The sequence below is a fragment of the Mytilus californianus genome, unplaced genomic scaffold, assembly GCF_021869535.1.
Source record: "Mytilus californianus isolate M0D057914Y unplaced genomic scaffold, xbMytCali1.0.p SCAF_8, whole genome shotgun sequence".
Classification (NCBI taxonomy): Eukaryota; Metazoa; Mollusca; class Bivalvia; order Mytilida; family Mytilidae; genus Mytilus; species Mytilus californianus.
Window position 1 is genome coordinate 112,422,539 of NW_026262734.1, and position 27,054 is coordinate 112,449,592.

At 35.6% G+C, this 27,054-nt stretch overlaps 1 protein-coding gene and 2 long non-coding RNA genes across 23 annotated transcripts in view; 2 read left to right on the forward strand and 1 right to left on the reverse strand.

Moving 5' to 3' along the window:
* Nucleotides 1-670: 670 nt before the first annotated feature.
* On the forward strand, nt 671-2,953 carry LOC127711316 (uncharacterized). The gene is made up of 3 exons (XR_007986644.1): nt 671-1,017; nt 1,459-1,530; nt 2,847-2,953. It is a non-coding gene; the product is annotated as an uncharacterized LOC127711316 (long non-coding RNA).
* A 5,939-nt stretch (nt 2,954-8,892) lies between these two features.
* Nucleotides 8,893-17,631, forward strand: LOC127710997 (uncharacterized). Its single transcript, XR_007986442.1, has 3 exons — nt 8,893-9,436; nt 16,517-16,574; nt 17,550-17,631. It is a non-coding gene; the product is annotated as an uncharacterized LOC127710997 (long non-coding RNA).
* A 2,311-nt stretch (nt 17,632-19,942) lies between these two features.
* LOC127712109 (RIMS-binding protein 2-like) overlaps nt 19,943-27,054 on the reverse strand; it is a 172,177-nt gene continuing 165,065 nt past the window's right edge. For 15 of the 21 annotated variants that reach the window (XM_052218331.1, XM_052218332.1, XM_052218320.1 and 12 more), the window contains one exon: nt 19,943-23,253. In XM_052218331.1, coding sequence (XP_052074291.1) covers nt 23,077-23,253 — 177 coding nt within the window. In that variant the 3' untranslated portion in view covers nt 19,943-23,076. The remainder of the gene's footprint in view (nt 23,254-27,054) is intronic. The other 6 variants (XM_052218326.1, XM_052218318.1, XM_052218323.1 and 3 more) reach the window with 5 other exon arrangements.

Sequence of the window (27,054 nt, forward strand, 5' to 3'; positions counted from 1 at the left end):
TAACCACAGAGTGAATATTTGTGGACGCCGACGACGGAATGTAGGATCGACATGTCTCGCTTTTGCGACAAAAGTCGCAGGCTCGACAAAAACGACGAAAAAACCAACAACAGTTTACAACACACTACATAAAAAACACAAGACTGAGCATCACGAACCCCACCAAAACCGGGTTGGTATCAGGTGCTCCAGAAAGGTAATCATATGCTGTTCCACATGTGGCGCCCGTCGTGTCGCTCATGGTGAGTACTCATCAGTGTTAAGTCTGAATTGGTGATGTCACAATCGAGGAAAAGTGAACGTAGGTGAAATTGATTAGACGATAAGATTGGTTCAGTGGAGGGCTGTACGGAGAAAATAAATATTGTGTCTGCGCTATACTTTAATAAGAATTTGGTCTTATCTATACCTTACGGTTTTTTTTATTCGAGCAGCATTCATTAGTCAAAAGGTGGTCAGTGGCTCGTGCATGTAATGTTAATGTAAGTTTCATGTAGTAAAGTCTTCCTTTTACAGTTTGGAGTAGAATAAACTTTATGTTTGGTCAACCTAACTTTTATTTATCTGATAGTTGAATTGATAAGATGACGAATCGTGCGACTTTGGGACTTTCCTTAAAATATACTTGTACTGCCCAAAGGCAGAATGATTGGAACTGAAATCAATCATAAGCATTCAATCACGTTAATTTCTTCTTGAAAAAGACATGTAAACGAATAAAACACTTTATAGACAGTTTGTGAAGGAAAATGAAGTTATCCTGTTGTGTTTTGATTTTAATTCAGCTGGTCTCACTGATCAGCGGCCAGATGTATAGTAGGCGATTTTATCAGGAAGGGTTCCAATCTGCTGGATACAACCCATTTCCTTTCGGTGGACATCCGTTTGTAGGCAGAGGTGGTCACGGCGGATACGATGGGGGACACGCCCATACACATGTCCACTACCATGGTGGAGGATTTGGTGGAGGGTTTGGAGGAGGCGGATTAAGAATTAGATCCAGAGACGTTGGTGCAGGTAAGTACAATTTTATTGCGTATTTACAATGTTTTGTTGATAAGGTTTCTACTTAAAATTAATCGTCTCGGCCTTTACATTCTGTTTTCATTTTTTCTTGTTTTCTTTTTTTATATTTTGAAATGAATACTGCATCTGTTTTACTTCAACAATGGGGATTAGTTAATATATATATTCTTGATAAAACAGAACAACTAATAAACTCATCATAGATACCAAGATTAAAAATGTGTACATCAGACGAGCATTTCGTCTACAAAAGACTCGTCAGTGACGCTCGAATGCAAAAAGTTAAAAAGGCAAAATAAGTAATGTGCATTAAAGACATACTATTCCTTTATCAAGTTTTATCTCTTAAATGTAAGGAAGACTAATAGATTTGTATAGTGACCATCATCTAAGACGTAGAAAAATGTGCAGGTGTATATCATATATTCACAGGTGCCGTTGGGTTCATCCTTGGGACATTACTTAACAAAAACAAGAAATAAGGACAACCACGTGTGAAGAATCGTAAGTGTTGTTTTTTCTTCTAAAATCTTTTGAAAATAACTATCAATATTTAATTGACAGTTTCCAGGTACGTTAACACCCACATGACAGCAAAATTATACATCTTTTCTGGCAAATTATAATTATTTTGATTTCAAAGTTTAGAGCTGTTGATATTAAAATTGTCAATATAAGTACTCGCTGACACTAAGTTTGACAGCTAATAGGTCAGTTTTAACTACTAGTATGTCGCTTTCATTCCATCATATCATTTAACTTTACTTCTAATTTATCCACTTTGACACTGTGTAGCATCACCACCAGATATAGGTACCCCTGAAACGGTGGGGAAAAAAAACAAATGTGAAGTCGGGTAAGGTCAAATTCTTCGTATTTTCATTATACTCTACGTTTTGCTGACAAGTAAAGTTGTGTGCTAGTGATTCCTAATATTGTAGCGACTATTTAGGTCTGGTACTGATCCTTTATTGGCTTTCTCTCTTCAAATTGTCAGAATCAAATAGGGTGGTACCTGTTCAAAGCAGCATCGGATGATTTCAAACACACATTTATCCTTAATAGGGTGGTACCTGTTCAAAACTATTCCTTTGACGTTTTCGTAGAACAAAGTTATATTATTTAAGCTTGAACAACTCTGTATTTCGAAATAAACTATTGTTTTCAGAGAAATTCATGTAAATAAAGCGGATATATTTTACGGCGAATAGTTTTTTACTGTACAGGGAATAGATACTGTTTGCTTTTCACCGCTCGGGGGTACCTATATCCGGTGGTGATGCTACACAGTGTTTAAGTCATCGAAAAAAGTGTTTGAAATCGACAGTCTATGAGGGTCTGGATGGGGTTTATAGAATAGAGAATATTGGGCCAATAATACAGAAAAATGAGCCCCAAAAAATAAAGAATGGAGAAAAATAGGCAACAAAAAATAAAGAATAGAGAATAATGGGGTGCTTAAAGATAAAGAATAGAGAAGATGGGCAAAATTTATGAAGAATAGAGAAAAATGGCATAAAAAAATAACAAATACAGACTTGAAGGAAACCCATCTAGATCCTCGTCTATAGCTAAATACTAATGAATCATAGGATATTTCAATAAATTGAATAAAGAAATGTACAAATAATGAACGGAAACAAATATGATATACAGCAACAAACGACAACCACTGAATTACAGGCTCCTGACTTGGGACAGACACATATAGAATGTGGTGGGGATAAATGTCTATAATACTAATTATTACGTTGTGTTTTAAGCTTTGTAAGTAATCGTATTTTCAAACTATTCAAACTAATACTTTTTTTTTCTTTTAGGTGAAGATGACAATATTTCAAAGTGCCAAAATCGTGAACAGACATGCGTGGAACAGACTAGTGTCTGTAAACATTATTTAAGCAGTAATAAATACAAAGCATTTTTATTCATGTTGTTAATTTTGTTTTAATTTGAACTCGAATGTGAAATAAACAGTTGACACATAGATATGTCTGGCCTGTCGGCAAATATTTAAAAAAAGACAATCTGATGGACAGCAACACCAGGGATTAATTCAAAGTCGCTGGACCATGATCTAGGGTGCAGGGCCTCGAAATAGTCGTCAAATTGATATGTATTGATAGTAATTCAACTTTTTAGAAAATATCAATGATCTATCACAAGTAGATCCTATCAGTCTTATTTAAGCAGAAAACTTAACATCGAAAATTTCTAATTAATTCAAAGTCATTGGAGCATTACATAAGGGGCAGGGCCTCGATAAATTCGTCTAACTGGTATGTTCTGATAGTAATACAACTTTATACAAAATATCATTGATCTATCACAAAAAGTTCCTATTAAACTGACTTAAGCAGAAAACTTAAAATCGAAAGTTGCTAGTTTATACAGTCACTGGACTATGACCTAGGGGGCAGGACCTCGAAATAGTCGTCAAACTGATATGTGCTGATAGTAAAACAACTTTACAGAAAATATCATTGATCTATCATAAGTATTCCCTATCAAACTATCTTAAGACGAAAACTTAGCATTGGAAATTGCTTACTAAGCAGGACAATGACATAGGGACAGTGCCAAATAGTCGTCACACTGATAGTAATGCAACTTCATACAAAATATCACTGATCTATCACAAGTAGTTCCTATTAACCTGACTTAAGAAGAAGACTTAACAATTGTTGACGATGCCAACGACGACGACGCCACCGGAAAAGCAACCCATATGTCTCACTTTCCGCGACATTCTTGTTTGTTAATAATTGTATGCATTCAACCCTTCTTGAAATAAAAATATTGAATGTCTCAAATTAAAATTGTAGCTTTAAAACTTTTAAATCTGACTCAATGGAATATGTAAAATTTAGAATGGAAACGGGGAATGCGTCAAAGAGACAACAACCCGACCAAAGAGCAGAAAACAGTCAATGGATCTTCAACACAGAGAGAAAATCCCGCATCCGGAAGCGGGCTTCAGCTGGCCCCTAAACAATAATGTATACTAGTTCAGCGAAAATGGACGTCACACTAAACTCCGTAACATATAAATGAACCAAAATTTAAAAAAAACATACAAGACCAACAAAGGTAAGAGGTTCCTGACTTGGGACAGGCGCAAACACATATATTTGTGAGATCTCAACCCTCCCCTATACCTATGTCAATGTGGAATAAACAAACACACATCAATACGCACAGTAAAATTCAGTTTAAAAGAAGTCCGAGTCCGATGTTGGAATAGGTAACAGAAGAAACCAAACAAAATGACAATAATCAACATAAATTAAGAACGGACTACTAGCAGTTACTGAAATGTCAGCTCCATGCAGTGCATGTCCATTGCTACACACCATGTTTTAACTAGAAAGTCGTTTTTTAATGTAATTTTTCGTTGGGCTACTGTCTTACTAAGTGAGAATAAAAAAAATATATGAGACACAGTGTATATCAATGAGATATTATAGCGGTCAGTAATACACGGTCTCCTCAATATGCAAACAGGTGTCTATACATGGTCTATGCAAGATGTCAAGCTATAATTTGCTCGCAGTCTTCAAAATTGTAAATAAATGACTCAGTGACGATCTAAGATCTGCCTATAACACTTAATTTTCCAATTTCAATTGGAGTTAAGTATGACGTCCATTATCACTGATTTTTTTTTTGTTTAGGGGCGAGCTGAAGGACGCCTCCGGATGCGGGAGTTTCTCGCTGCATTGAAGACCTATTGGTGGCCTTCGGCTGTTGTCTGTTCTATGGTCGGGTTGTTGTCTCTTTGACACATTCCCCATATCCATTCTCAATTTTAATTACATACAAACAAGGAAGAAATTACATACAAACCCTCACAAAGTATAACACATAAAACTTAGGAAAGCGAACCCCAGGTACTCTGAAAAGGTAAGAAGTTCCTGTTCTTATAGAGTCAGCTGTCGTGCTTCTCATGACCAGTAAAATATGGTGATAAGTTCAGTGATTTGTCATCAAGGAAGAACATAGCATACATTTATGGCTGCAAAAAATGGAAAATATTTGTGACTATCACTCAGGTAAAAGTTTCCGTATATATTTCGGATAGAATACTTATTTTTACAATAAAGAAACAATTGGTCAATAGCTTTCATAACAAATATGCTATAACGAATTCACAATGGGAACACAGAATGTCTAAACTACTGTGAACGTACTTTTATTCTTGGGGTACCAATTTTCGTGATTTTCGTGGATGGCTTTATCCACGAATTTAAGTGTCCAACGAAATATAACAACTGTTGTCTAAAAATTAATTTAAGACATGGAAAAATCCCAATGTAGGTCTGATTATGTGGATACGGAAAATACATTGAAACAGCAAACTAACTATGAACTCTATATGTACAACTTCAGACAGGATTTTACCCATTGAATTAAAAAAAAAAAAAAAAATACAAGACTCTTAACATTTTAATTATAATGCAAACAAAGTGTTCAAAGCTTGTGATGATATGCGCTGATGAAGTGTTCATAATTTTTTATCTTCACATAATTCCCGTTGAACAAAACAAAAATAATAATTTCATATTGGGCTTGCTTTTTTATTTCATATGAATTCATTCTACAATTAAAAGTAGATTTGTTGCATTTCTTTTTGTAACGGTTTTCGTCAAGTGATATGTTTATTACTCAATTAACGCCTTTTATGGTCGTTAAGCTGTTGATCCTTTGATCTCGGGTTAATTAGTGTCATCACTTCTAATTACATGTGTGCTACAATTAAAATGTTTACTTTGCAATATTTTTCAATCGAGACAACTCGTAAGCACCGAAGATTCAGCATATTTCCAAAAGAATTTTTTTATTAAAAAAATATGAATATGTTGTCAGCAAGACAGACAAACAAAAAGGGGAAAATGAACACTTTATTTTGCAATGTCCCACAAATCATTCTAAAAATCGAATGATTATTTTCAAGAATCTCTGTTTCTGATGGCTTCAAATTCTTCACTCATTTTTTTCCTCAGAAACTAAAATCCACGAATTTAAGAACCCACTCAACATGTAACTTTTGCTCAAACCACGAAAGTTGATACCCACGAATAAAAGTACCTTCACAGTAGTTCAATTAAGCTGTCAATAAAAAGAGTTGTACGGCATCAAATACATGACAACCAATCGACAAAAAATATAAAAAAAAAATGTAAAGCTCAACATACATTTTTTTCAAAAATAGACAAGGATTTGTTAAATATGTTCAGCTGTAAATCGAACCCAGACTAAAAAAGGCTATGATTGAATAGAACGGAGGCTACTAAGGATCAAAACTAGTTTGTCACGGGTTCTTTACATTTTCAAAAGAGAAATACCCTTAGTTGAAACCTAATTGTAGATACAATAAACGACATAAATCGGTGAAGCGTGTCAAACTTTTCTCTCTAAGATAAGACTGGGTCGTTGGCCAAGCAATGGTGTGATGCAGGATTAGTGTGCAACATGTCAAACATTTCTCTCTAAGATAAGACTGAGTCGTTGGACAAGCAATGGTGTGATGCAGGATTAGTGTGCAACATGTCAAACTTTTCTCTCTAAGATAAGACTGAGTCGTTGGCCAAGCAATGGTGTGATGCAGGATTAGTGTGCAACATGTCAAACTTTTCTCTCTAAGATAAGACTGAGTTGTTGGACAAGCAATGGTGTGATGCAGGATTAGTGTGCAACATGTCAAACTTTTCTCTCTAAGATAAAACTGAGTCGTTGGACAAGCAATGGTGTGATGCAGGATTAGTGTGCAACATGTCAAACATTTCTCTCTAAGATAAGACTGAGTCGTTGGCCAAGCAATGGTGTGATGCAGGATTAGTGTGCAACATGTCAAACATTTCTCTCTAAGATAAGACTGAGTCGTTGGCCAAGCAATGGTGTGATGCAGGATTGGTGTGCAACATGTCAAACTTTTCTCTCTAAGATAAAACTGAGTCGTTGGACAAGCAATGGTGTGATGCAGGATTAGTGTGCAACATGTCAAACTTTTCTCTCTAAGATAAGACTGAGTCGTTGGCCAAGCAATGGTGTGATTCAGGATTAGTGTGCAACACGTTAAATATTTCTCTAAGTCATTTGATTTCACAAACTAGAGGCCCATGCTAACAGGAAGACCATGATATACAATTAATGCTCGAGTAACTCATAAAAAATCGAAAACAAGCTGACAATGCCATGGCAAAAGGGAAAAACAAGCTGACAATGCCATGGCAAAAGGGAAAAACAAGCTGACAATGCCATGGCAAAAGGGAAAAACAAGCTGACAATGCCATGGCAAAAGGGAAAAACGACCAAAAGAAAAACAAAACACACAGAACACGACATAGAAAACTAAAGACTGAGCAACACCAACCCCACCCAGGATGATCGCAGATGTACGGAAGGGTTAACAGATCCTGCTCCACATGTGGCACTCGTCATGTTTTGCTCATGTAAATACAAATTCTGTAGGTCATATTCGAGGAAAATAGGACGGGATTGTGGTTACGACAATTGGAACATAATTATCTGTCGTCATCTGTGAAAGCCATATTCCATAACGGTCAACGAACTTGTGATTGCGTCCGTAAAATTTTCGAAGGGATGATTTCAACTTCACAACTTGGAAGTCTTGGTTTAATAGCTTCCTTGTAAGCAGCAACCCTCTATCAAGGAAATCTCGATAGGAAATACAAACTCTGGAATATCGTATAAGCTGGGAGATATATACTCCGAATATGCAGGCGCTGCTGTAATGTTGCTACATAGAAATGGAAAGTTCACAATTGAGAAGCTGAAATCTTCTCTTTTGTCGTAAGTTTTTGCTCTCAACCGACCCTCATTGTCAATTTCTAGATGTAAGTCAAGATATGAGTCATACTTAACTGTATCTTGTGTATCCCTTATTTCATGTTCGATGGGAAAGATGCGTTCAGCATAGTCATCAAACTTTGAATTATTTAGTTTGAGGACATCATCTAGAAAGCGGAGCGTGGAGCTAAAAATAATGATAGCATCTTTTCATTCTTTCCATGGGAATGCCGATTGTTTGTTAAAAGACACGTCCTCCAAACGTAACAAATATTTTGTCAATGAAGAAATAAAGTATCTTGATAATGTCAGTATCAGAGAATTTTTTGTTTGATTCAGAGTGATTTTTTTTTTACAAAGTACGATTTATCCCTCCCTAAAAAAGATACCTGTATCTCTAATAGCTATTCTTTTTTATGAAACATATGAACCAAAACCTTTGATTGAGTTGCATTGCTTTATATTTGTGTTTATGTCAGCTTCTCAAAATATTTCGGCAATTTATCGCTGATATTGCACTAAATTCTCCACGTACTGATGTAGCCATTGAGGAAGTTTTGGTGACAAAGACACATTTGTTTGTATTTGTTTTCAAGTCAGAAATCAGATTTTGACCTATCATAATTTTTTTCGGTAGATTGTTGAATATTTAAATATTTAAAGATCGTAACAAGTTTATGCGACTTTCTCCAAATGAAAACAAAAAAAACCCAAAAAAACAACAATGAATTAATTTATGCATGCGTATGAAATTGACTTCTAAATGTTTTAATTTTTGGGTTACTATGTGTTTTTGAAATGTTATCCCAATTTGATTTACCCAATATCCTCGTTTATTCTTCAAGGTAAACCCCTTCTGTGATGATCTCGTGTTAACGTTCTCGTCGGATCTCGCCTCGATTGGCGTGAGTTACATCATGGGGTCAATAACCGGCCTAGTCAAACAAGACTTGAAATTAGTATTTGCTGCTCCTCCACTGATTAGATATATAATCATGCGTCATTTATGAATTATTCATCTTCTAGGTAAAGTACCCATCCAAACCTACGTACTCTTTGGTAGTCGAATCTAAATAAGTCTCTTCCTGAAATTGTATAAAAGTCATGTAGTCTCCTGAACAAACATGAAATCATCAGGTGTTTTATCCGGCATTAAAAAATAGGAAGTATGATGTCAGTGATTACTCAAACTTATGACATTTATAAGGATTTAGGCAATACACAAAACACCATTTTGATCCTTAACATTTTGGAAGGACACAAACACTCTGATACTTTCACCCATACACAGTTATTTTAAGCATGAAAAGTCTAAAAGTTTTCATCTATATCTCCGTTTTTATTTCACTTTCAAGTGGCTATATTCATCAGGGAGGATATTATCCACCATACGGTGGAGTGGGCGGTGGCGGATTCACATCACAATTTGGTGGTGGATTTGGACAATTTGGTGGTGGAATTGGACAATTTGGTGGCGGATTTTCTCCGTTTCACGACGGATATTACGATGATGCACAGCAAGTACATGTACATTACCACGAGAATACTGGTGGATTTGGAAACATGTTTGGTGGCATCAACCAACGAGACCTGGTAGCAGGTTAGTTTTCACTAGTTTCTCTAAAAGATCAGTAAATTTGGCCATCCTTAATGGCATCAACCAACGAGACCTAGTTACAGGTTAGGTTTCACTAGTTTCCGTATAGAACATTGTTTGGTGGCATTAACCAACGAGACCTAGTTACATGCAGGTTAGGTTTCACTAGTTTCCGTATAGAACATGGTTTGGTGGCATTAACCAACGAAACCTAGTTACAGGTTAGGTTTCACTAGTTTCCCTAATAGAACATAAGGGTTACCGGATTTCAGATAAAGAAGGATTACACGTTAAGGGACCGTGGCTTAGGCGATAAAGAGGCATAATGTTTTCCCTAAGCTCTGATCTGTTTCCCGTTAAGGGACCTTAGGCGATAAAGAGGCATAATGTTTTCCCTAAGCTCTGATCTGTTTCCCGTCTAGGGACCTTAGGCGATAAAGAGGCATAATGTTTTCCCTAAGCTCTGATCTGTTTCCCGTCAAGGGACCTTAGGCGATAAAGAGGCATAATGTTTTCCCTAAGCTCTGATCTGTTTCCCGTTAAGGGACCTTAGGCGATAAAGAGGCATAATGTTTTCCCTAAGCTCTGATCTGTTTCCCGTTAAGGGACCTTAGGCGATAAAGAGGCATAATGTTTTCCCTAAGCTCTGATCTGTTTCCCGTCAAGGGACCTTAGGCGATAAAGAGGCATAATGTTTTCCCTAAGCTCTGATCTGTTTCCCGTCAAGGGACCTTAGGCGATAAAGAGGCAAAATGTTTTCCCTAAGCTCTGATCTGTTTCCCGTTCAGGGACCTTAGGCGATAAAGAGGCATAATGTTTTCCCTAAGCTCTGATCTGTTTCCCGTCAAGGGACCTTAAGAATAAAGAGGCAAAAATGTTTTCCCTAAGCTCTGATCTGTTTCCCGTCAAGGGACCTTAGGCGATAAAGAGGCGCATTTTTCCCCTAAATTCTGATCTGTTTACCGTTAAGGGACATTAGGCGATAAAGAGGCATACTGTCTTCCCTAAGCTCTGAATTGTTTCCCGTTAAGGGACTTTAAGAATAAAGAGGCAAAAATGTTTTCCCTAAGCTCTGATCTGTTTCCCGTTAAGGGACCTTAGGCGATAAAGAGGCATAATGTTTTCCCTGCACGAGCTCTGATCTGTTTCCCGTTAAGGTACTTAAGGCGATAAAGAGACATATTGTTTGGCAGTCTATCAAGTCAAATTAATTCTTTTCATATAGAATTTCAAAACCAATCACAAATATTAAAAACAAACAGAGCCCCTTCAGTAAATTGATTGTTGTTTTGAGTAGTGAACGGTAGTTATTTTCCATACATTTTCACCTATAATTTGTGTTAAACTCAACATATTTAATATTATTTGTATAGTTTTAAAAAAGAAAAAATTGATAAGAAAAGAAAAATCGGCAGAGGTGGGGTCTTAAATTCTTAATCGGCTTCTAGACAATTTTTCTGTATTCTTTATTTGTTTGCCTCTAATGCTCTATTCTTTATATTTTATCACGCCATTATTTTCTGTTCTTTTTTTTTGGCAAATTATTCTTTATTCTCAGGATTTGCATGATTTTTAAGAATAAAATCGTCCAAAAAGAAATTTCGCCAATAGATATAAGAAGATGTGGTATGAGTGCCAATGAAACAACTCTCCATCCAAGTCAAAATTTATAAAAGTAAACCATTATAGGTCAAAGTACGGTCTTCAACACGTAGCCTGGCATCCTGACCCAATCTAATACTTCGTCGATAGGTCTACTGTCAAGCAGTTGGCCAGGCTCCCATGCTATTCAACACGAAGCCTTGGCTCACACCGAACAGCAAGCTATAAAGGGCCCCAAAAGTTACTAGTGTAATGCATGGTTAAAGATCGTTTGTTTGTCTCTAGATGTCTTTTGATTGTCATAGCCCCGGCGGGTTGTTGTCTCATGGTCAGTGTTGTTTGTGTCATAGCCCCGGCGGGTTGTTGTCTCATGGTCAGTGTTGTTTGTGTCATAGCCCCGGCGGGTTGTTGTCTCATGGTCAGTGTTGTTTGTGTCATAGCCCCGGCGGGTTGTTGTCTCATGGTCAGTGTTGTTTGTGTCATAGCCCCGGCGGGTTGTTGTCTCATGGTCAGTGTTGTTTGTATCATTTCCCGGGTTGTTGTCTCATTGTCAGTGGTGTTTGTATCATTTCCCGGGTTGTTGTCTCATGGTCAGTGCTGTTTGTGTAATAACCCCGGCGGGTTGTTGTCTCATGGTCAGTGCTGTTTGTATCATTTCCCGGGTTGTCTCATTGTCTGTGTTGTTTGTGTCACAGCCCCGGTGGGTTGTTGTCTCATGGTCAGTGTTGTTTGTGTCATAGCCCCGGTGGGTTGTTGTCTCATGATCAGTATCGTTTGTGTCATAGCCCAGGCGGGTTGTTGTCTCATGGTCAGTGAAGTTTGTATCATAGCCCGGCGGGTTGTTGTCTCATGGTCAGTGTTGTTTGTGTCATAGCCCTGGTGGGTTGTTGTCTAATGGTCAGTGTTGTTTGTATCAGTTCCTTGGTTGTTGTCTCATGGTCAGTGTTGTTTGTATCATTGCCCCAGTGTGTTGTTGTCTCATGGTCAGTGTCGTTTGTGTCATAGCCCCGGCGGGTTGTTGTCTCATGGTCAGTGTCGTTTGTGTTATAGCCCCGGCGGGTTGTTGTCTCATGGTCAGTGTCGTTTGTGTCATAGCCCCGGTGGGTTTTTCTGTATTCTTTATTTGTTTGCCTCTAATGCTCTATTCTTTATATTTTATCACGCCATTATTTTCTGTTCTCTTATTTTTTTGGCAAATTATTCTTTATTTCTCAGGATTTGCATGATTTTTAAGAATAAAATCGTCCAAAAAGAAATTTCGCCAATAGATATAAGAAGATGTGGTATGAGTGCCAATGAAACAACTCTCCATCCAAGTCAAAATTTATAAAAGTAAACCATTATAGGTCAAAGTACGGTCTTCAACACGTAGCCTGGCATCCTGACCCAATCTAATACTTCGTCGATAGGTCTACTGTCAAGCAGTTGGCCAGGCTCCCATGCTATTCAACACGAAGCCTTGGCTCACACCGAACAGCAAGCTATAAAGGGCCCCAAAAGTTACTAGTGTAATGCATGGTTAAAGATCGTTTGTTTGTCTCTAGATGTCTTTTGATTGTCATAGCCCCGGCGGGTTGTTGTCTCATGGTCAGTGTTGTTTGTGTCATAGCCCCGGCGGGTTGTTGTCTCATGGTCAAGTGTTGTTTGTCTCTTAGCCCCGGCGGGTTGTTGTCTCATGGTCAGTGTTGTTTGTGTCATAGCCCCGGTGGGTTGTTGTCTCATGGTCAGTGTTGTTTGTGTCATAGCCCCGGCGGGTTGTTGTCTCATGGTCAGTGTTGTTTGTATCATTTCCCGGGTTGTTGTCTCATTGTCAGTGGTGTTTGTATCATTTCCCGGGTTGTTGTCTCATGGTCAGTGCTGTTTGTGTAATAACCCCGGCGGGTTGTTGTCTCATGGTCAGTGCTGTTTGTATCATTTCCCGGGTTGTCTCATTGTCTGTGTTGTTTGTGTCATAGCCCCGGTGGGTTGTTGTCTCATGGTCAGTGTTGTTTGTGTCATAGCCCCGGCGGGTTGTTGTCTCATGGTCAGTGTTGTTTGTATCATTTCCCGGGTTGTTGTCTCATGGTCAGTGGTGTTTGTATCATTTCCCGGGTTGATGTCTCATGGTCAGTGCTGTTTGTGTAATAACCCCGGCGGGTTGTTGTCTCGTGGTCAGTGCTGTTTGTATCATTTCCCGGGTTGTCTCATTGTCTGTGTTGTTTGTGTCATAGCCCCGGTGGGTTGTTGTCTCATGGTCAGTGTTGTTTGTGTTATAGCCCCGGTGGGTTGTTGTCTCATGGTCAGTATCGTTTGTGTCATAGCCCAGGCGGGTTGTTGTCTCATGGTCAGTGAAGTTTGTATCATAGCCCGGCGGGTTGTTGTCTCATGGTCAGTGTTGTTTGTGTCATAGCCCTGGTGGGTTGTTGTCTAATGGTCAGTGTTGTTTGTATCAGTTCCTTGGTTGTTGTCTCATGGTCAGTGTTGTTTGTATCATTGCCCCAGTGTGTTGTTGTCTCATGGTCAGTGCCGTTTGTGTCATAGCCCCGGCGGGTTGTTGTCTCGTGGTCAGTGTCGTTTGTGTTATAGCCCCGGCGGGTTGTTGTCTCATGGTCAGTGTCGTTTGTGTCATAGCCCCGGTGGGTTTTTCTGTATTCTTTATTTGTTTGCCTCTAATGCTCTATTCTTTATATTTTATCACGCCATTATTTTCTGTTCTCTTTTTTTTTGGCAAATTATTCTTTATTCTCAGGATTTGCATGATTTTTAAGAATAAAATAGTCCAAAAAGAAATTTCGCCAATAGATATAAGAAGATGTTGTATGAGTGCCAATGAAACAACTCTCCATCCAAGTCAAAATTTATAAAAGTAAACCATTATAGGTCAAAGTACGGTCTTCAACACGTAGCCTGGCATCCTGACCCAATCTAATACTTCGTCGATAGGTCTACTGTCAAGCAGTTGGCCAGGCTCCCATGCTATTCAACACGAAGCCTTGGCTCACACCGAACAGCAAGCTATAAAGGGCCCCAAAAGTTACTAGTGTAATGCATGGTTAAAGATCGTTTGTTTGTCTCTAGATGTCTTTTGATTGTCATAGCCCCGGCGGGTTGTTGTCTCATGGTCAGTGTTGTTTGTGTCATAGCCCCGGCGGGTTGTTGTCTCATGGTCAAGTGTTGTTTGTGTCATAGCCCCGGCGGGTTGTTGTCTCATAGTCAGTGTTGTTTGTGTCATAGCCCCGGCGGGTTGTTGTCTCATGGTCAGTGTTGTTTGTGTCATAGCCCCGGCGGGTTGTTGTCTCATGGTCAGTGTTGTTTGTATCATTTCCCGGGTTGTTGTCTCATTGTCAGTGGTGTTTGTATCATTTCCCGGGTTGTTGTCTCATGGTCAGTGCTGTTTGTGTAATAACCCCGGCGGGTTGTTGTCTCATGGTCAGTGCTGTTTGTATCATTTCCCGGGTTGTCTCATTGTCTGTGTTGTTTGTGTCATAGCCCCGGTGGGTTGTTGTCTCATGGTCAGTGTTGTTTGTGTCATAGCCCAGGCGGGTTGTTGTCTCATGGTCAGTGAAGTTTGTATCATAGCCCGGCGGGTTGTTGTCTCATGGTCAGTGTTGTTTGTGTCATAGCCCTGGTGGGTTGTTGTCTAATGGTCAGTGTTGTTTGTATCAGTTCCTTGGTTGTTGTCTCATGGTCAGTGTTGTTTGTATCATTGCCCCAGTGTGTTGTTGTCTCATGGTCAGTGTCGTTTGTGTCATAGCCCCGGCGGGTTGTTGTCTCGTGGTCAGTGTCGTTTGTGTCATAGCCCCGGCGGGTTGTTGTCTCATGGTCAGTGTCGTTTGTGTCATAGCCCCGGTGGGTTATTGTCTCATGGTCAGTGTCGTTTGTGTCATAGCCCCGGCGGGTTGTTGTCTCATGGTCAGTGTTGTTTGCTTCATTTCCTGGGTTGTTGTCTCATTGTCAGTGTTGTTTGTATCATTTCCTGGGTTGTTGTCTCATGGTCAGTGTTGTTTGTATCATTTCCTGGGTTGTTGTCTCATTGTCAGTGTTATTTACTTCATTTCCTGGGTTGTTGTCTCATGGTCAGTGTTGTTTGTATCATTTCCTGGGTTGTTGTCTCATTGTCAGTGTTGTTTGTATCATTGCCCAGGTTGTTGGCTCAGTGACGTACACCTGGTCCACAACTTTTTCTATTAATATTTGTGTTAAAGTTGTCTCCGCTGGAATGATAACAGATTCCATGATTTCTGAATAAGTCAACAAAGTGAAAATTTCTTACACATTTTTAAAAACTTTTGAGCATGTGAGTGGGATTATTAATGTAACTCCTCAATAATAACACTTTTTATCAAATTTGGTGTGTCCGACAGACCGAAGCGCTTTGGTGATTCACCTACAACAGGAACGCTCAACTAAAAAAATTGAAACCCATTGGATTTATTGTACGTGAGTACGTGAGGGGCTTTATGATCTGAATGGATCAAAAAGAAATGATAAAATTTAATTTAGGTCAACTTTGCCTGAAATAGTTGGAACCCTAGTTTCTTGGTAATCTTTAAATTGATCAAGAATGTTATCGATCGTCTCAGTACCGACGGACTGACTACAGAGCTGATGATACTCTCGGGGACTAACAGTTCGTCAGCAGCAGTAACGAACCAGTGCTAGAAAAATAAAAATAACATATTACAACTGAATTTGGCGCACCCGAAGCATTTTCCGAATTTACCTTTATCCGGAACGATCTAACATAAAAAAGTGAAAGCCATGTATTTATAAATATCTGAATATGCGAGGCCGGAACTTTAGGATTAAAATGGACCTAAAAGAATCGCCAAATTCATCTAAATCAACATCATAATCTTAGTATCAAAAATTTTGTAACAAAACATCCGTTTTAGCAGAGACATGTATATATTATACCAGAGGTCCATTACTAGACTTCTGATTATACTTTATGTCAAAATGCCAGATTTTGATTGGTTAATGCGAGGGAGATAATTTACTCTATCCCATGGCAATACTCTATTACCTTTCACCGAGATGCTTGATCAATTGTGCGCTTAATTCAATACCGATGGTTGTTATGTACAAGACGTCATAGTTTATTACTGATCATTGCTTTGAATTTTAAACTTAATAGACAGTAATAACAGAACATCCAGTATAAAAGATTAAATAACATATAGCTGAGAGGGTGATATAGCAGATTGTTACCCCACGGAAAAGACATTGTCAACCTTGGCTTCTTTTCGGTTGACAATGTTGTCTCGGGGTAACAAATAATCTGCTCTATCACCCTCTCAGCTATCGTGTTATTTATATAAAATATGTCTCTGGTTATAGTGACTAAACTTGACACTTGTAAGCGTGTAACGAATGTTTGATTATTTTATATACTAGTATATGAAAAAAAAAAATGATTTTCGAATTTTAGGGGTAAAATATTGGCCTAATTTCATATAGTCTCCATTTGTTTATTAACGTAATATGTATTTACATTTACAGGGGGACTGGGGTTGGTACTTGGAAGTGCGATACAGAGGCGAAGAGGCTAAAAGTACAGGTATGTTACAACTGTTATACGCATTTTATACACAGTTACTCAGTTAGCAGATTTAAACAAAAGTATCATGTTTTTTTTTATTTATTTCTTATTTCCTGTCTATTTGTATTACATTATTAATGTATTTAACGTTGGCATCAATATGTCCTTGTTTTCTAGCATGTGCAGTTTACTATCCATACATTTGTTTAAACCTGATTTTATCTTAAATATGAACACTTGTTCAGGGGAAATGTCGCCGTTCACATGCATAATGTCGATAAAGAGCAATCGCAGGAAGTATGGTTACAATTCTGTAACATCTGAATTCAATGAAAGTTTCTTTTTGCCATCTTTTATGGGATGTGAAAGCATTAACCGAGGTCCGTTTTGTGTGAAGCGCATGATTGACACCTTTACTGGGACACAATAGATTATTCTATTCCCAGCTTTCACAAACCTATAAAAGTACAAAAAAAGATTGTTATTATAATAACATTGTTATGCTTTCACAATGGATTTAGGATAATCAGGCTTTCTCTTTGCCTTTTTTTTAACGTTGTCACAGAGAGCACGTTCAGTCATAAAATTGTTTTTAATATTTTCAAACAAAACAATAATTTTGTAATGCCTCATAATTCTTGTTTACCAATCAAAACTACAGAATCGTCTGAGCAGCTATACAATGCAATTAAAGCCAAATGTCTAAAACGGAGGAAATTTCAGCTGCGACAGCGTTCATACTGTTAAAGTCAAAGATTCCAAACTGCACACTGCTAAGTATCTACGACTAGGTCGCCACAAAACATTCCCTGCAGTAGCAAAAAGTTGAACTGATTTATAGTTGGTACAAAATAGGTTAAAATGTTAAAGAGTTTCAGTTATAAGTGGAAATTTCGAAGATTTACAGAATTAAATGTATTGAAAATATGTCCTTACCTTAGAGTTAAAAAATTTGCTTTAACTTAAATTAAAATATTGTTTTTTGTTTTGCAGAAGAGGTTGTCCCAAGTCACTGTTTACACAACATCAAACAGCCATGATACATCACAGAAATAAAAACAATAGCTGTACAATACATTTTGTTTGTTTTTATCATTTAGTAACAATGGATCCCAAATGAGCAACAAAAGAAATAAAGCCACTGAACGTTTCCAACACTAAGATTTCTATACAATAGTCTCTGCTCTTATTTTAACATTAAATATGCAATATTGGACAGTAGGAAAGCAGATAAAACATGTAAAACTTATTTATACAGGACCTGAGATCATATGTGTGTCAACATTTTTTTGCAAGAGATCAATGTTGACATTATTTCAAGAGCTATTCACAAAAATACCAGGTACTGAAATCAGTTACTCAAGTAAATCTAAGGTGAAGCATTGGCGTTTCTTCTGAGAAATATCGATTTCAATATGTATCAATTTTAATAGCTCTAGATAATAAATTGCTTCGTCGAGCGCAGCTGGATACGACCGCAGAGGTCCAACCCTGAACAGTTGGGGCAAAAATGGACACAATATTCGCGCCTTGATACAGGTCTGAATTTGGATTGTAATTAAATATTTGACAGATAATAGGTTTCTGACACAGAATAACTGTAGTCAAAGAACTTAGAATTGGTTATATGATTTGAATTTATATTCAATTTTTTGCTTTTGTGCAATACACTATGCTGTTGCGAATTGACACCCCCCCCTTTTTTTTGCAAAATATTTAAGAAATTTTCTTTTTAATTTCTGAAATCTGAAATGAGAAAAAATTGTCCCCCCCTCACAATTTCTTTTTCACCCCCCCCCCCCCCTTTTTTCCCAAAAAAAAATTCTTTCCCTCAAGATATGGTCATAATCTCAATTCAAGTTTCCAATGGAGTTTGCAACCATAATAACCCATTTAAATACATCATAAAAGTCTTAAAATAGAAAATGACATACATAATCATGGCTAAAATTAATATTCCTTAATCAGCATTTTTAAATTGTAACTTCTAAAAATAAATTGAAAACTTATCACCTCAAGACAATACAACATTTCTTTATACATAATTTAAAAGCAGTGTAAGGGAGGCAATCCAAACATAACATTGTACTTTTTTTAATTGTCCATTAACCAGGAAACCCTTGTTTTCCCCCTTTTTTGCCCCTAATTCCTAAACGGTTTGAGCCATAACCCCCCCAAAGCCAATCCTAACCATCCCTATATGGTATGGAAACTTGTGGAATAATTTCAGAGAGATCCATACACCGTTCCACAAGTTATTGTCTGGAAACTAGAAAAATGCTTATTTGGTCCCTTTTTGGCCCATAATTCCTCTAAACTGTTAGGATTATAACCCCTAAAATCAATTCCAACCTTCCTTTTGCGGTTATAAACCTTGTGTTTAAATTTCATAGATTTCTATTCACATTTACTAAAGTTATTGTCTGGAAACCAAATATCTTCGGACAACGTGATACCAATATACGACCGCAAATTTTTTTGCGGTCGTATAAAAAATAAAATTCAAATTTATGTTGCATAAAACTTGATACCATGATTTATAGCAGAGACATATATACAATGTATCTATATGTCTCTGGTTATAGGAGTTATTAACAGTGAGAATTATGTACTTTTAAAGTTTTTTCCAACTTCAACACCGACACATGTATTTAGACAAATACATCAATGCTAAAGACATTTATTTTAATAAAATACCTCATTGAAGTACGTCTAGAACCAAAGAAAGTTGAGTTGCAACACACAATTTTGTTCAATTACTCCAAAATCCATGGTAGATTGTTGCCAATGAGTGCAGGAAGTCATGGATTCAATACACTACTGAGTCAAACCAGACTTGAAAGTTGATATTTGCTGCTTGTATATGTAACATGTAGCATTTTTTAAGAGTTAGAGCATAAAGTCATAATGTGCCTGGACAGGGTCAGAGGTCTTCCAGTGTAGAGTTACCTTGTGTGAACAAGCCTCATAATCTTGCCTGTCAAATCATACTCAGCAGTTCAAAGCAGGGTTCATATTCAAATCACATTAAAATGTTCTCGTCCAGACATGCAAGTTATATTTGCAACTGTGGGTTAAAACATTAATCCACTCCAAATGTGCCTGTCCCAAGGCTGGAAACATGCCAGTTGTCTTTTGTTTCATAACATGTCAATGTTCACATGGAATTGAAATCAGCTGTTTATTATTCTCAGCTGATATGTAATTCTACAATAAAGGATGAATGGATGTAAAGATGTCTGTGTCTAGTGGCAAATATTACATGCACAATCTTAATGTGACATGACTCGTAGATTATTTGAGGAGATTATTTGATGATAGCTGAAGAAAAGTTAACAATGGCGGTGCACCATAATAAAACAGGTCATAAACAAGAAACAACAAAATAAACATATCAAAATAATTTATGATATTTGAATGGATGTTAAATATCACAATACATAACAGAATACTGTTATACAGGCTTATACACAACACATAAGGCGCTCACACATGTACACACACAACTTTCATACACTTTTATGGCAAGTCCTATACAATACAACCTATAATAAATGCCATCACAGTCATCTTTGTGGTACCTTCGGCAAATTAAACCTACTGGCAGAAAAATAAAAAAATTGTTTGGAAGAGTTACTATAATGTTTGGCAAAAGTAGGAACATGGTATGTACATCAGTAAAAAACAAAAAAATAGAAAAAAACCCTTACATCTAATTATCCCTGTCTGGCCCTTAAAACTTGAAACTAATAAACCTCCTAAATTTCAACATTAGGCACTATATAGTTTTTCCTATAATTTGAAAAATAATTTGGAAGTATTTTTCATTTGAGTTTATATTTTCTGGACGTAAATTACTAAAAATTTCCACTTGAAATAAAAGGCCCTTGCACCAACGTAAAATAATGTACAATTTTGGCATATACGTTTAAACATAATACTGTACCAGGAGATATATTTGCCGAAGGGTATACCTAACAAAATGTTAATATAGACGTCAAACTAATATAGCGTTGTCAACAGCATATAAATATCTAATCATGTGATACTGATCTAATGATATATCATACATGTAACGAATATTATCGAAAAATATCTCGAAATCTCTGACACATTGATGAATCTTTTCGAAATAATTATTCAGGAATAAAACTGTAACATCAAGCTGTATTGTTTTCCCCAATACTTAAGGTATAATTTTAGTATAATGTGTCCAGTTAACCAAATTGATATCTGCCTTAGTAGAAATACTGACCAATTGTTAATCAAAATTTGAAGGAAACACTGTTGAATTTAAGTGCATTTTTAAAGGTCAAAATAATTAAGATGATTAGAACCTAGCTTTCCATAGATAATGATAAAGTTTCATCTGAGGAGAATGTAACAGAGACTGTCAAGATTTGAACAGATGATTACAAATAAAAATGCCAACAAATGCAGTTTGGTCTGAACTGAATAAGGGAAGTAACCCACAACGTGATTTTGAATAGAGCTAATTCATGTATCACAGTTACAATACTAGCCAGATAGCTTTTGGACAGGAGCTAACTCACAATATATCTTGAAAGTAGGGAGCTTAAGCAATGTGTGTCTTCAAACAAGGGAGCTAACTCCCATATCACATTTACTGTACTAGCAAAATATTTTATAATGCTACATAACAGGATTTTCTAGTCCTTTGCTAAATAAAAATGCAAACCGGTCTATAAAATGCCATTATTTTTGTCAAAGATAACTCTATACAGTTTGATCAGTAAAGCAGGATTTCTCAAATAAGAAAACCGAAAAAAAAGAAAAAGAAAATCAAATTAAGCTTTCTACCTTTTATACTTATCAATTTATTTTGATTTTCTAGTTTTCTCATTTCCCAATCAAACATACAAGAAATATGTATAATTATAATTTAAAAATCCTAAACAAACAAATACCAGTAATTTACATCTTAAAAGAGAAGAATCGGAATGCTGGACAGTATGAAAATAGTTTTTGGAAAAAATTAAGACTAATATCAGACTTGTCAAATGAATAAATAAACATATACACAAATTTACAATGAATTGACTTAGCACCATAACAAAATACATCAAGGCCATGTCAAAAAAATCTTTGTTGACTCAAGCTAACTTTTTATTTTGGGATGCAGCAGGATGGCCAATACTTTGTTAGTTTGAAGTAGAATGACATCCCAGCATCCTATATTATGAGACTTATTGAATATTTAAATCAATTGAAATTGATTTGATTGTAATTAAAACATATTTTGGTTAAAAAAAAACATATTCACTAATTCTTATTATATTCTAAAGGGAATAATTTCAATAATTTTGCTACTTTAGAAAAAAAAAGTGAAAAATTTGTGGCCTAAATTTTTGTAGATTTAACCTTATAGTCCACACTGTACTATAGTTTTGTTCTCTTCCAAATGTACATCCATTAAAGATGTATATTTCAGAAACAGATCTAGGATACCCAATATAGGCTCATTTGTTCCTCAAAGGCAAGACAAAAAAACATTTCCCATTTTTCTTAATACATGTGTAAGTTGGTGAAAATAAAATCTTTCAATTCGAATGAGGAATGTGACTGAAGAAAAAAATATTTTTCTTATAAATAAATAAATTATATCACAACCTTGACAGTTCACAACACAGTTATGTAAACATAATTTTGATTATCTATTTTTTGGCAACAAAATACTGAAAAAATTCATTTGTTGTCAAACCTTATAATTTATAACATACAAAAATAACATGATTTTCTTTCCTCAGCTTTTAAAAATATCTAATAAATTTTAAGAGTTCACCAAATTTCTTCCTTAGTACAGCCTATTATACATGATATATGTGTTTCAAAGTTTTAGCAACTTAAAAAAAAAGGCTGAGCAAATTAATACAAAGAAAAACTTATAGCCTTAATAAATAACCTAACTTTTACAAATGTTAAATTTACAGTAAATAATTTCCAATGAAAGCTCTGTAGTAAATCTCAGAATCAACCCAGTGTAATGTAAAAAAGATATTTGGGTACTGTGTGCTGTTTCTCTTTAACAAAGACATTAATGGTACCAGCTTTACTGCACCAGAGGCACATCACCACAAGAAATATCTCTTCAGTGATGACAACATTTACATTGATTCATTTTACCGTTAGGTAAATTATTCATGTAGAATGTAAAATCAGCTTTTAAAATATTATTTAGCAGTACAGCACCCTTCAAAATAATTAAAATGAAAATGACCTCATACTTATGTATTTAAGTTTCTTTGTAAATCAAATGAAATAGTGTATGGAATTTATAGTTAAAACAACATCTTTTCTTTGTTATTTCATTATCAAATCAAAAAAAAATTTCTTAAATTTTTTGTATGCATTTTTAATGCACAGAGATTTTTTCGAGGCAAATGTACTATTGTTTTAAATTTTTATTACATTCTTTTCTTTAGAATATATTTTTGTTTTCATTTAATAATTACACTGGGTTGAAGATGTACATGAAACTATCTATATATTTTTGTGTATGTTATCTTGTCAACTTTTTGAAAATATTTTTTCCTTTTGATAAGAAGCTGCTTCCTTTGCGTTTTTGCTTGACTTCATCTGGTGTAGTAGACCGGGAATCAGTTTTCTGATTAGAGTTATCTAACCTATCCTGTGGTAGAGGCTCCACTGTGGCATGTGATCCCACCCTCTGTGTCTGCTGAAATAAAATAAAAATAAAAAAAACTTTGTAAAATACATTTCAGTATTTAGAACAAATATTTTGTAAGATTATGAGTCTAATACTATTCCATTTGAAAAATGTTGAATTAAAGCTAAAAAGATGACAATAGAAATTTTATTTTATCAGAGAATATGAAAACCTTAAAAAATAAAATAAACATTTTTTTACAGGGTTCCCACTCTTATTTGAAATCCAAATGTCACGAACTTTCAAGGACATTCACTTTTTTCAAAGATGTTAGCAGAAGGCAAAGATAAAGAAAAGATAAGTTAGCATTGACTGTAAGACATTTGAACAAGCCTCCATTTACAGGAGCAACATGACAGGTGCCGCATGTGGAGCAAGATCTGCTTACCCTTCTGGAGCAATTGATATCACCCTAAATTACATGGTGTTTTTTTTTTAATTCTTGTTGTTTTCAGGGGAATTTTAAGGCCTGAAACAACTAAAAAAAAATCCAGGCTATTTACAAATTTTAAAGGTGGATACCTATTTTTTTTACACATGGAAATAACATATATCCTCTCTTGTTACACAGCACTGTTGTATACAATTGAAAATAATGTCAAAATTAAACGTACAAAATGTTTTTAATTTGAATTTCTTAATTCAGAAAACAAATTTTCCTCTTTCTCAGTCAAAAAATTAATCACACCCACTTCCCTCAAAGAAATCAATGCAAAAATTTTCATTTAATGTCTATAAAGTGAGAAAAAATACCACTTCAAAGAATGTTAATTACACACCAACCAACTAGCCATTCTAACAAAATACACACATTTTCAACAAATATCTCACCTTTTTCACTGAAGAAAAAAATACCATAATAAAAATCAAAACTCCATTTTTTTCCCTAATTCATACAAATTCGTGCCCAAATTCTAGATCACAAATACTAAATATGAAAAATTTTACTACAGAAAATTGGTATCAGGTGTGTCTTTTTCTTATATTGTTGGTTATATAGATATAAGAAGATGTGGTATGAGTGCCAATGAGACAACTCTCCATCCAAGTCACAATTTATAAAAGTAAACCATTATAGGTCACAGTACGGTCTTCAACACGCACACCGAACAGTAAGCTATAAAGTGCCCCAAAAATTATGTTGTTTTAATAATAGATATACCCCACATCAACTTTAAGTCATATTATGATTTTTAAATTTATTTGTCCTATTTGTTCTGATGTTCTGTAAATTCAAAGGTTTTTGCCATAATTTTATTACTGTGAAATAAGTGATTGGAGATTGAAAGCATCAAACTAAAAACAACTGCTATCTAAAATTCTTATACAACTACTTATAGGCATTATTTCAAATAATTATTTACCAAAATTAATATTTTTAGTCAATCAACAATAATGGAATTAATAAATGGATTAAGTATGGGACTTCTCAACTCTTGATGACGTACAGATGGTCATGTATATGGAAAGTCGTCAGGCATACCATTTTAATACAAGTAGGTAACATTCATAACCTTTAAACACCGTCAAAAATAAAAATGATTACTTCATTCATATACACAAAACTAGAGGCTCTCAAGAGCCTGTGTCGCTCACCTGTATTTACTGATGCTTTGGAAATCATGTAAAATAAGGTTAAAATCATAATTAATAGTATTAGATATTAGATATTATGATGATATCTAAGATAATAACAAAAAACTGCAAATTTTTTGTAAAATTACTAACTCAGGGGCAGCAACCCAACAACAGGTTGTCGGTTTCGTCTGAAAATTTCAGGGCAGATAAATCTAAATCTGATGAACATTTTTGCCACCTGTCAAATTTGCCCTTAATGCTTTAGTTTCAGAGATATAAACCAAAAACTGCATTTTACCCCTATGTTCTATTTTTAACCAAGTCGGCCATGATGGTTGGAAGGCGGGGTCATCGGACAAATTTTTTAAACTAGATACCCTTATAATGATTATGGCCAAGTATGGTTAAATTTGTCTTAGTAGTTTCAGAGAAGAAGATTTTTGTAAAAGATTACAAAAATTTACAAAAAATTGTTAAAAATTGACTATTAAGGGCAATAACTCCTAAAGGGGTCGACTGACAATTTTGGTTATGGCAACTTATTTGTAGATCTTACTTTGCTGAACATTATTGCTGTTTACAGTTTATCTCTATCTATAATAATATTCAAGATAATAAACAAAAACTGCAAAATTTCCTTAAAATTACCAATTCAGGGGCAGCAACCCAACAACAGGTTGTCAGATTCGTCTGAAAATTTCAGGGCAGATAGATCTTGACCTGATAATCAGTTTTACACCAGAGGAGAAAATTTTTGTAATAAGCTAACGACGACTGACGTCGACGACGGACGACAAGTGATGAGAAAAGCTCACTTGGCCCTTCGGGCCAGGTGAGCTAAAAATATATGGTTAATTTCAAAAGCTAAACCTACTGAAAAAAGTTCGAACCAAAACCATATATAAACCTAAATTTCTAAAAATACCTCATCTTTTCTTATTATTTCATTTCCTCATCACTTAGTGAGCGATGTCCTTTCAAAAGTGATTGAAATGAGTTTCTAAGCATTTGTATGAGTGTTTTAGATCTAAAAGTTGGGTTGAAAATTTGTTTTATTTCATCTGTATTCATGCTGCTGTTGTCGTCAGAGTTTTCTACTGTTGTCCAACTAAAATTGAAGAAGTTCAACTCAATTTTATTTGATCCCCTAAATACTAGGTAAGGGCAGATAACTGAATTGACCAAAATTTATTCAGTTTGCATGCTACTGACAACCCTATCCAGTGGGAGGGGCATAGAATGCTTCCCCCCAAAAAAAAAATTTTGTTTTGTTTTCGTTATTTACTAGTTATATGACTTTTTAGCATAACATTATTCAAAAAAAATTTCATCAGATCAGCTGGGCTGTATATATTATGTTTTCTAGAATTACAAGAATTACACCCCCTTTCAAAAATCTTGGTTCTGCTTCTGCTATCTTCCCCAAAATTACAATGGTATTCCACTTAAAAGGTATGAATTTATGGCAGTTTTTTAAATTTAACGCATGAACTTTTTTTTTTTTTTAAATTAGACCAACTAATACATACTACTGACACCCTTTCATATCATAGAAATAATGTTAACATAGCAAATTTTACGTTTGTGTATAAATGTTTGCACTTATCAACACTTGTGTAAATCAAATAGTGAGAATAGTTGTGCTTCTTACTGACAAGTCTGTGTATAACTCCCCAATAACGGAAAATGTAAAATCGGAAGAAAAGAAAGTGTGTCATGTGTCACGAGTGTAAGATAGGAAGAAAAGAAAGTGTGTCAGGTGTCACGAGTGTAAGATAGGGAGAGTGTCGTGTGTCACAAGCATTCTAATGGAATCTGCTGTAGAGCTTACTTTACCACTACTCAAAAGAATACTTTTTCAACAAAGTCTTTCAGTAAAACTGGGTTTTAAAATAGCATTGGAAGTTCACCATCTGATTAAAGATTAACATTTATGTATTTTACTCTTGGCCAATTATTCTAATAGATTGAACAAGTTTCTATTGTCTTCAGTTGATCGACAGGTATTCTTTTCAGTTTTGTGAAATCACTAATTTTTCAATCATATTGTGGGAATGAATAAAAGTATGAGCACATGTCCTGATCTGTCATAAAAGTATGAGCACATGTCCTGATCTGTCATCGAATTATGAGCACATGTCCTGATCTGTCATCAAAGTATGAGCACATGTCCTGATCAGTCATAAAAGTATGAGTACATGTCCTGATCTGTCATCAAAGTATGAGCACATG